The sequence below is a fragment of the Rhincodon typus genome, chromosome 18 (genome assembly GCF_021869965.1).
Source record: "Rhincodon typus isolate 14 chromosome 18, sRhiTyp1.1, whole genome shotgun sequence".
Lineage (NCBI taxonomy): Eukaryota > Metazoa > Chordata > Chondrichthyes > Orectolobiformes > Rhincodontidae > Rhincodon > Rhincodon typus.
This window is the reverse complement of record NC_063349.1, coordinates 2,448,174-2,458,606: the sequence shown is the minus strand read 5'-3', so window position 1 is coordinate 2,458,606 and position 10,433 is coordinate 2,448,174. Positions and strand designations below refer to the sequence as shown.

At 44.9% G+C, this 10,433-nt stretch overlaps 1 protein-coding gene across 1 annotated transcript in view; it reads right to left on the bottom strand.

Annotated features, from left to right (window-relative positions):
* tmem178bb (transmembrane protein 178Bb) overlaps positions 1-4,104 on the bottom strand; it is a 275,699-nt gene extending 271,595 nt beyond the window's left edge. The window contains exon 1 of the mRNA XM_048607682.1: positions 3,421-4,104. Coding sequence (XP_048463639.1) covers positions 3,421-3,799 — 379 coding nt within the window. The 5' untranslated portion in view covers positions 3,800-4,104. The remainder of the gene's footprint in view (positions 1-3,420) is intronic.
* Between the last annotated feature and the right edge of the window lie 6,329 nt (positions 4,105-10,433).

The window sequence follows — 10,433 nt, the reverse complement described above, 5'->3', positions numbered from 1 at the left end:
TGACTGTCACTGATAATCCACTGTCACTGACTGTCATTGATAATCCACTGTCACTGACTGTCACTGATAATCCACTGGCACTGACTGTCATTGATAATCCACTGGCACTGACTGGCATTGATAATCCACTGTCACTGACTGTCACTGATAATCCACTGTCACTGACTGGCATTGATAATCCACTGGCACTGACTGTCATTGATAATCCACTGTCACTGACTGGCATTGATAATCCACTGGCACTGACTGTCACTGATAATCCATTGGCACTGACTGGCATTGATAATTCAACAGGTGGACACTGACATTGCCATTTCAGTTTAACATTATTTGTGTCAGTTATTGAGAATGAGTTAGCAGCATCAGTCAGTGACAGTGGATTAGCAGAATGTGCCTCAGGGGTCAGTGTCATGACCACAATTGTTTACAATTTACATCGATGATTTGGAGTTGGGGACCACACGTAGTGGATCAAAGTTTGTGGATGATGCTAAGATGAGTGATAGACAAAGTGCACAGAGGACGGAGTTTACAGACGGATATAGATAGTTTAAGTGAGTGGGCAAAGGTCTGGCAGATGGAGCACAATGTTGATAAATGTGAAGTCATCCATTCTGGTAGGAATAACAGTAAAAAGGACTTATTTGAACAGTAAAAAACTGCAGCGTGCTGGTGTGCAGAGGGAACTGTGTGTCCTTGTGCATGAAGGACTGAGGTTGGTTTGCAGGTGCAGCAGGTAATTAAAACAAATGGAATTTTGTCCCTCATTGCCACAGGGATTGAGTTTAAAAGCAGGGAGGTTGTGTTCCAGCTGTATACAGTGCTAGTGAGGCCACATCTGGAGTACTGTGCGTGGTTTTTGTCTCCTTACTTAAGAAAGGATGTTCTGACACTGGAGATGGGGGTGGCAGAGGATATTCACTAGGTTGATTCTGGAGTTGAGGGTTGGTTTATGAGGAGAGACTGAGTAGACTGGGATTATTTTCATTGGAATTTAGAAAAATAAAATTATGAAGGGAATAAATAAGAGAAGCAGGGAGGACGTTTCCACTGGTGGGTGAAACTAGAACAGGAGGGCATTGCCTCAAAATAAGGGGGAGCAGATTTAGGACTGAATTGAGGAGGAACACCTTCACACAAAGGCATGTGAATCTGTGGAATTCCCTGCCCAGTGAAGTAATTGAGGCTTCCTCGTTGAATACTTTTAAAGTTAAGATAGATCATTTCTTGAACAGTAAAGGAATTAAGGGTTATGGTGAGAGGGTGGGTAGGTGGAGCTGAGACCATGAAAAGATTAGCCATGATCTTACTGAATGGCAGAGCGGGCTCGAAGGGCCAGATGGCCTACTCCTGCTCTTGGGGTCTTATGTTCTTATGTATCAGTTGGTGACAGTGAATTATCAGGGTCCATCAGTGACAGTGGATTGGCTGACGGATACTGCCAATCCACTGTCACCGAACGTCACAGACTGGTAAAGCTAACCCACTACCAGTAACTGGCATAGATAATCCATTGTCACTAACAAGCACTGTTATCTGTTACTGACTACTTTCTGCTTCTCATGCTATCATATTGTTACTGGGGACTGTCTCACTGCAGAGTCTGAGACCTGAGTTACTTGTATCAGGCTTGAAACTCTTTACAAAAACACTCGAGCTGTGACTTCCACCCACGTAAGTATAAACCAGTCTCAGTTACAAATTGGTACAGACAGAGACACCCACCAATAACCATCTCATGATGGAATGAACTGAAGATCACACTCACCCCGGAATCTGTCTCACTATTTCAAAACTGTGGGTTATAACATATTTCGATTTTCGTTGCACCATCCCCCCACACCTGCACTCATTTCTTTCTGATATGGCCCCAAACCATGAAATCTCTGGCTCTCTCACTCTGCTTTATCTCCAAACAGATCAAACCCATGGTTGGCACAACCTTATGCCCACTTGTCTTCCCTCCTTCTCTTCCAGTCCATGGGGGTGCCCCTTGGTGTGAGGCTTGGCTGACCAATTATAAAAGGTGCCAGCCAACTGCCACCCATTTCCCCAATTCCATTCCAGTTTGGACTTAATGGAATGACTTTAATCTTTCTGCTTTCTGGTGCAAAATTGAATTCCCATTCACAGCTAGTTCAGAACAAGTGGAGAATAAAATTGGCATAAATTTATGTATGATTTATAGAGTCCCTCTGATAATCTCTAATATTCACCGAACATGTCTGATTTACTATTTCGGAGAATTTACAAAGATTTGGTCCCCGGTATTGCTGGTTTGTTGGCCAGATAAGCCTCGATTAATTTCCAATTGCAAATGCTGGGATTGGGAATCTCAACCAAGCCAGCAGGGAAAAAGAGAGGGACTCGAGAGAGAATGAGGTCCAGCCCTGATCAATTACTGAGTCACCGCCTGTCGGAGAAGTGGGCATCAAGTGATGGCACCCAAAAACTGCTGTGGATCATCGCTGCCCAATTTCCTGTCAACGCACTCGAAATGAGGGTGAGCAGGAAACGGTGAACCGTGCCCCAGTGGGAGCAAGTGGTTGTGAGATGGTGGGGGAAATGTTAGGTTAATCAGGAGCGAAAACGGAAGTGAAGCGGTTCATAAATGCATTGGCTTTCTCTCGGGATAGCTCGTGGCCCCATAGGAGCCTGGCTGCAGGAACTCGGGTTGTTCCAAAGGCAAGCTGGTCCAAAGAGTCTGCTTCTGTGCTGTATGGCTCTGTGACAAAGCCTTCTGAGTGCAACTTCACAAAGAAGTGCTTCCAACTTTCCTCAAAATGTCCCTCCTCACCACAACACCCACCAGCTCTCCAAAATGCTCTGTTTATCCAAATCTCCTTGTCCAAAGCAAGGGGAGCATGGCACCTCAACTGTCAGCAAGGTGTAATTCCATTTACATTCAGAACACTGGGATGCAGAGGGTTAAATCATGGGAACAGGTTACACAGAGTAGTCTCCTTTATCCAAGATTAAGGGGCGACCTCACTGAGGCATGTAGGTTAATTCAAAGACCTGAGAGGTTACAGTGAGATCCCTGGGGTGCTGGCAACAAGGTGGTGGGTGGGTGCAGAACTCTACAAATTAGGGCCAGCCTGTTCTGGAGGGAGGATGTCAACAAAAATATCGTCACACAGAGTGGTGGCAATTTGAATTTTTCTCAGGCAAAACTAAACAGCCGTAATACATGGATAATTTTGAAACAGATTTAGTCAGGCTGAGGGCTATGGAACCAAGGCGAGGTTGGGCAACAGATTAGCCGCGATGTTATTGAATGCTGGCACGGGCTCGAAGGGCCGAATGGTCTACACTTGTTCCTCAGGCACAAACACACTCTTCCTTCACCCACCACCCCCCCACCCCGGCCCCACGAATCCTCACACATCCCCAGCCAAACCACCCCCCCTTCCCCCTTACCTTTGGCAATCAGTTCAGCGATGTCCTGGTCAAATCCCAGCCGGTGGCACTTCATCCAGAGCCCGGTGTTGGTGGAGTTATACATGCGGCTGCACTCATCGGCGGCGCTCAGGGCGAAGAGCTGGCGCCGGTTCCTGGTGCCCAGCAGCTTTTCCTCCCAGCGGTCCAGCTGGCGGCGGCTGGCACGGAGGGGCAGGTTGTTGGAGGTGTAGATGAAGCCCGGGTGGTTGGTGCGGCTGGCGTAGTTTTTGCAGCGCTCCCGGTGCCTCCTGGCATCGGTCTGGTACCAGTGGTCGGAGCAGATGGCCACCGCCAGCATGCCCAGGGCGCACAGGGCCATGGAGAGACCGGCGTAGAGCAGGAGCCGACCAGCTGCCATCTCCGTCACTCCTTCAGCATCCCAGCAGGAGAAACACACAAGAGGCGGTGGGGGAAGACACGAAGCAAGGAGAGAGAGAGAGAGAGAGAGAGACAGCCAGACCGTTACCACCAACCTCTGCAGTGTGGCATCTGAATGCCCCCTCCCCTTCCTTCTAATGGCGCTCAAGGCACGGGCTGTAGGCTCACATCAAAGGGCTGGGCACACACTGGGGCTATCTCCAGGCATCTGGTACCCCTCGCCTCAGATCTGCAACTCTCCTCCACCGGGGATCTGCCCAACGACAAAGACTGAAGTCTTCACTTGGCACCTGCTGTTATTTTTTTTCCCCCCCCCCCCCCCAACCCCCCGATCTCTCCAACCTCCTTCTCCCCACACAAACACAGAGAGAAAACAAGGCACACAGAGAGAGAGAGAGAGAGGGATGGAACAAAGCACTGGGCTAATGTCTTTTCCTTGGTCGAAAAACAGATCAGCTCAAACAGACCCTCCAAAAAACAAAATAGATGAACTGCATCCACAAAACAGACCCTGGCAGAAACACAGATATCGTACAAAAAAGAAAGCCAGGCTTGAAAATCTTCCAGGAAATAAACACAAGAAAAATCAGGCAGATAGAGAGAGAGAGATAAAGGAAAAAGAGAGAGAAAACCCTGATGTCATTGAGCCCAAGGCAGGATCATGTTTTATTTATCCAGCTCCTTAAAGCGAGGGCGTCTCATCTTGCAGCTTTTAACAGGAGCTCCCCCATTCTTTGCCCCTTTCCTGAAAGATCAGACTATGGGTTTGCAGTTGCTGGACTTTACCAGAGCAGTGTGACACTGAAGGGGAGGCACAGCTTTACCCTCTCGAATGACCCAATGCTGTGAAAGCCACGCCTCCTTGGCACACCGAGAAGGGGCTTGAACAATCCCTGTGTTTAATATTGCGGCTCTTAAAGCGCACGCCGGGCGGATGATTTCGGTCAGTGGACATTAATTCAAAGGTCCCTTTCTCTTGAGTGATGGAGGGGGTGAGCTGTTTATTTTTCAAACCTGTTCAAGCACCGATTATTTAAATCCTGAACCTTATTAGATTAATACCCTTGTCAGTTTAAACTGCAGAATTAATCCACTTGAAGGGGATGACTTGGAATTAACTTTGCATTCTCGAATACAGTTGTCAAATTTTCTTGCAGTCTGTTTATTATTTCCTTTTCAGCTTTATTTTATGGGGACATAAAAATCCATCCCTTTTAAGGTTGGACAGTAGCCTCCTGAAGGGGTCAGGCGTGAGAGGGAGTAATACCAGACTGGCATCTTTATGGCAGAGAATTTTCTTTATTCATTTACGGAATGAAGGTGTTGCTGGCAAGGCAAAATTTATTGCCTGGAGGGCAGTTAAGAGTCAACCACATTGCTGTAGGTCTGGAGTCACATGTAGGCCAGCAGTTTCCTTCCCTAAAGGACATTAGTGAACCAGATGGGTTTTTCCTGACAATCAGGAATGGATTCACAATCATTGCTAGATTCTTAATTCCAGATATTCATTGAATTCAAATTCCATCATCTGCCATGGCAGGATTTGAACCCTGGTCCCCAGGATGTTATCAGGGTCACTAGATTACCAGTCTAGTGATAATACCACTTGGCCATCGCCTTCCCCCTAATTCCTCCCAGCGGGTTCTAAACCAGGACGGCTTCTAGACCTAGAGTTGTGAAGACAATCACTCCGAGCCCAGTTTTCCTGTTTCCACTCACAGGTTCGAGATTCAACAACCATCTGCATTTATAGGGCGCCATTAATGTCATAAAGCAAGGTAGGTGCATTATTAAACAAAATTTGCTGCCAAACCACATTACAGTAGACAATCAAAAGCTGGTCAAAGTGTTAGCTGTGTATCACCTCTAAGGTGGTTGTGTCCAAGATTAAATCCACTTGTTATAATGGAGAGTTTCAATCACAAGAATAGCCAATGGGTGTTAACTCTGTATTTGGAGCTGGGCAGAGCTATCTGAGGTAGGGTTCATGCAGTGAAATGTGTTGGGGGTCAGATTGGTGTTTTGGATGGCTAGGCAGAATACCATCATGTAAAGGTATAACCCTGACCAGTGAGGTTCTAATGAATTTCTTGGGAACAGTGTCATTTACACCGTGTATCATAGAGTCATACAGCACGGAAACAGACCCTTCGGTACAACCAGTCCATGCCAAACATAATCCCAAACTAAACTAGTCCCACCTGCCTGCTCCTGGCCCATATCCCTCCAAATCTTTCCTATTCACATGTTTATCCAAATGTCTATTAAATATTGTAATTGTACTCACATCCGTCATTTCCTCAGGAAGTTCATTCCACACACAACCACCCTCTGTGTAAAAAAATTCGACCCCCATGTCTTTTTTTAAATCGATCTCCTCTTACCTTAAAAATGTGTCTCCTAGTCTTGAAATCCCTCATCTTAGGGAAAAGACAACTATCTTTAACTCTATCTATAATGCTTATTATTTTGTAAACTTCCATACGGTAGCCTCTCAACCTCCTATACTCCAGTAAAACAAACTGCCAGTCTATCCAGCCTTTCTTTATAATTCAACTCATCCATACCCGGCAACATCCTTGTAAATCTCTTCTGCATGCTGTCCAACTTGATAATATCCTTTCTATAACTGGACCACGAACCCAGGCATGAGAGGAAATATGCTTCTAAGCAAAGTTACTCAGAATGAGAAGAGTAAAATGGATGGTTATAAGGAGGGTGACAAAAAAAAACCCTGAAATCCTTCAGACAGCCACTCTCAATCCGTGAGTAACAACTGACCAGGGTTGAGGAAAGGTCAGAAGGTCAGAGACAAAAGGACAGGGATAGGAATCAGCTGAGAAGTGAGCTTTCTTGAAATGTCCTACCAGGAATTTCACATAAGCTTTCAAGATTCTGAACGGGACTTGTCAGGGTCAATATGAACTGGGTAGGGAATCTAGAACAAGGAGATGCAGACTCAGGATTAGGGGCAAATCATTTAGGACTGAGATGAAGGGAAATATCTTCACTGAAAGAGTTGTGAATCTTTGGATTTTTCTAAGCCAGAGGGTTATAGATGCCCCATTATTGAATATATTGAAGACTGAGATAGACAGATTTTTTGGTCTCTCAGGAAATCATAGAAACACAGAAAATAGGAAGAGGTGTAGGTCATTCACCCCTTACGCCTGCTCCCCCATTCAATATGACCATGGCAGATCATCCAACTCAGCCCCCTGTTCCTGCTTTCTCCCCATCCCTTTGATCCCTTTAGCCTGAAGAACTATATCGAACTCCTTCTTGGAAACATTCAATGTTTTGGCCTCAGCCGCTTTCTGTGGCGGAGAATTGCATGGGTACACTACGCTCTGGGTGAAGAATCAAGGGGCATGGAAGAGAGGGTAGGGGAGCAGGCAAGTAGGATAGAAGCTGAAGATCAGCCACGACTGTATTGGTGGAGCAGGTTCAATGGGCTGAATGGTCTACTCCTGCCCTATTTTTTTTTAGTTTTGTGCACAGTTGGTTCTGCTATAATGGATATTCTGACAACATAAATTGGCTATAACACGGCTGACAAATAGGGGAATGCTATTTCTAGAACGCGAACTAGTGTTGGCTATAACGCAATTCCATCAGGGCGTGGAGGAGTATGTGTTGATATCATATGATCATTTTGCGGACATTGGCCTGAGCGATGTCAGCGCTGAAAGAGTCAGCATCACGTGACCATAATGTAAAGTTAAGTGGCGAAGCTGCCAGTGTAGACAAGGAGTATGTGATGGCATTTCCTCCCATAGTAAAAAATGTTAATTGATGAAGAAGGCTACAACTTAGACAAATTTTCAATTTGGATGAGACAGGTTTATACTGGAAGCAAATGCCATCAAGAATCTACATTTCCATGAATGAAGCACATGCTGCAGGCTTTAAGGTGGCAAAGGTTTGAATGACTGTGCTGCTGGGTGCCAATACCAGTGGAGACTTGAAGCTTAAGCCTGCGGTGGTGGTACCACTCTGCCAACTCGCGAGCCTTGAAAGGTTACCATATGTCTACTCTAGGCATCTACTTTAGGTCAAGCAAAAGAGGTTGGGTGATGGGGCAAACTTTTTTTGACAGCAAAAGAGGTTGGGTGATGGGGCAAACTTTTTTTGACCTTATTGTTGATGTTTTTAGAAATTATTGCAAGAAAGAAAATTTGGATTTCAAGATTCTCCTCATCCTGGATAATGCGCCAAGCCATCCTCCTATCATTGGCGAGATTTCTGAAACCCTATGAACAGCTTCTTCATGAAAGAAGAAAAACGGCAAAGCAGCAAAAACTGGATGTCTTTTTTAAGCCAACCCCCAAGAAACAGTCAGAAGACAATGAACCACAGCCATCCACTTCTGAATTAATTATTTTTCACCCTAACCCTGCAACCACAAATGCAACTGAAGGTGATGATGATGATGGTGGTGACCCTCAGCCCCTGCATTAACAACAGAGCAACCTCAAAACCTTCTCTCCTATCAAGTCATCTTCAGATTTTTTTCAAGGTACGGTGTTAGATTTACTTTTATTTCATAATTAAATATGAATTAAACATTTATTCAAACTGTACTATCCTTTGTGTTAGGTTTTTGAGTGATTTTTGAATGATTTTGAGTGATATTTTTTGGTAGTCTACCCCAACCTTGCTTTTCCCTTGGGCCCCGTTATTTCTATAGCGCGATTTTCTATAATACAATGTTGCGCAGGAACACAACTATCGCGTTATAGCAGAGCCGACTGTATTCTTTTCTCCACAGTCATCCCCACAGAAAGAAAGAACTCTTTGCAGTGTCTGTATTGTGCCTGGGCCACCACAAAGCAATTACTTATGGTCGTGTGGTCACTATTGTCATTTTGGAAAATGCAGCAACCAATTTGCACACGGCAAGATCCCATGAGCAGCACTAAGATAAATGAGCAGATAATCCAGTTGTTATGAAGTTGATTCAATTTACATTTTAAACCGGAGAATGCCCCAACTGTTCTTCAGAATAATGCCCTGGGACCCTTTGTATGTCACGCATCAGCTCCATACACTTTAACCAGTATGAACGACACAGCAGGTCACTAAAAGAGGAAGCAAGAGCTAGTAAACCGTGGTAGCAGATCAATCATCTTATAGTGATGGTGCTCCCGTGTATCTGCTGCCTTTGTCCTTCCAGACGATATTGTTCATGGGTTTAGAAGGTGCTTGATGAATTGTTGCAGTACATCTTGTGGATGACACACACTTGTTGCATGCGTATCAATGGTGAATAGAGTGAATAATGAGGGTGTTGGATGTGATGTCATTCAAGGAGGCCGTCCTGGATGGTGTCAAGCTTCTTGAGTGTCGTAGGAGCTGCACGCATCCAGGCAAGTAGGAAATATTCCATCACACTCCTGACTTGTGCTTTGCTGATGGGGAACAGGCTCTGAAGAGTCAGGAGGTGAATTACTTATCGCAGTATTCCTAACTTCTGACCTTCTCTTGTAGCCACTGTGTTTATGTGGTGAGTTCATTGAGTTTCTGCTCAGTGGTAGCCCCCAGGATGTTGATAGTGGGGTTTCAGTGATGGTATCACCATTGAATGTCAAAGGGAAGTGGTTAAATTGTTTCTTATCAGTGATAGACTGGCATTTGTGTGGCGCGAATGTCACTTGTCACTTGTCAGCCCAAGCCTGGATATTGTCCAGATCTTGTTGTGTTTGAACACAGACTGTTTCATTGTCTGAGGAATCACGAATGGTGCTGAACATTGTTGAATTGTCAATGAAAGTCCCCACTTCTAATCTTATGATAGAGGGTAGATCATTGATGAAGCAGCTGAAGATGATCTGGGAGACACTACCCTGAGAAACTCCTGCAGAGATGTCCTGGAGCTGAGATAACTGACCTCCAACAACCACAACCATCTTCCTATGTGTCAGGTACGACACCAACAAACTGAGAATTTGCCCCCTGAGTCCCATTGACTCCAGTTTTGCAAGGGCTCCTAGATATCACATTCTGTCAAATTTAGCCTTGATGCTAAGTGCAGTCTCTTTAACCTCACCTGTGGAAATCAGTTTTTTGGCCATGTTTGGACCAAATCTGTAAAGAGTTCAGATTGCAATGAGGGTATGTTATAATGAGGTCAGGTTGTAATGCTTTCCTGATTCTCTGGCTGGGTGTTCATTATTTCTGATTACATTTCGTAGCAATTAGTGGTAGAATTCACTTCTCTCATCTTGCTCTGTCTCCGTTGATGTATAAACATGCACAACAGTAACATTTGTGCGTTTTATGTGGAATCTGGTGGTGATGATACAATAGTCTACTAGCTTGCACCAAATCATGCTGGGATTGAGCATCTATTGAGTTTGAAGCCAACTCCCTGGAAATGGTGTTCTTCTTGTTCATAGTATAGAATCATCACAGCCTCACTGCTGATTCATCCTTGATTCATCCTTAGAAGACTGGAGACTAACAAATGTTGTCTGAAGATTGGAGACTAGCAAATGTTGTCGCCTTGTTCAAGAAGGGGAGTAGAGACAACCCTGGTAATTATAGACCAGTGAGCCTTACTTCGGTTATGGGTAAAGTGTTGGAAAGGATTATAAGAGATAGGATTTATAATC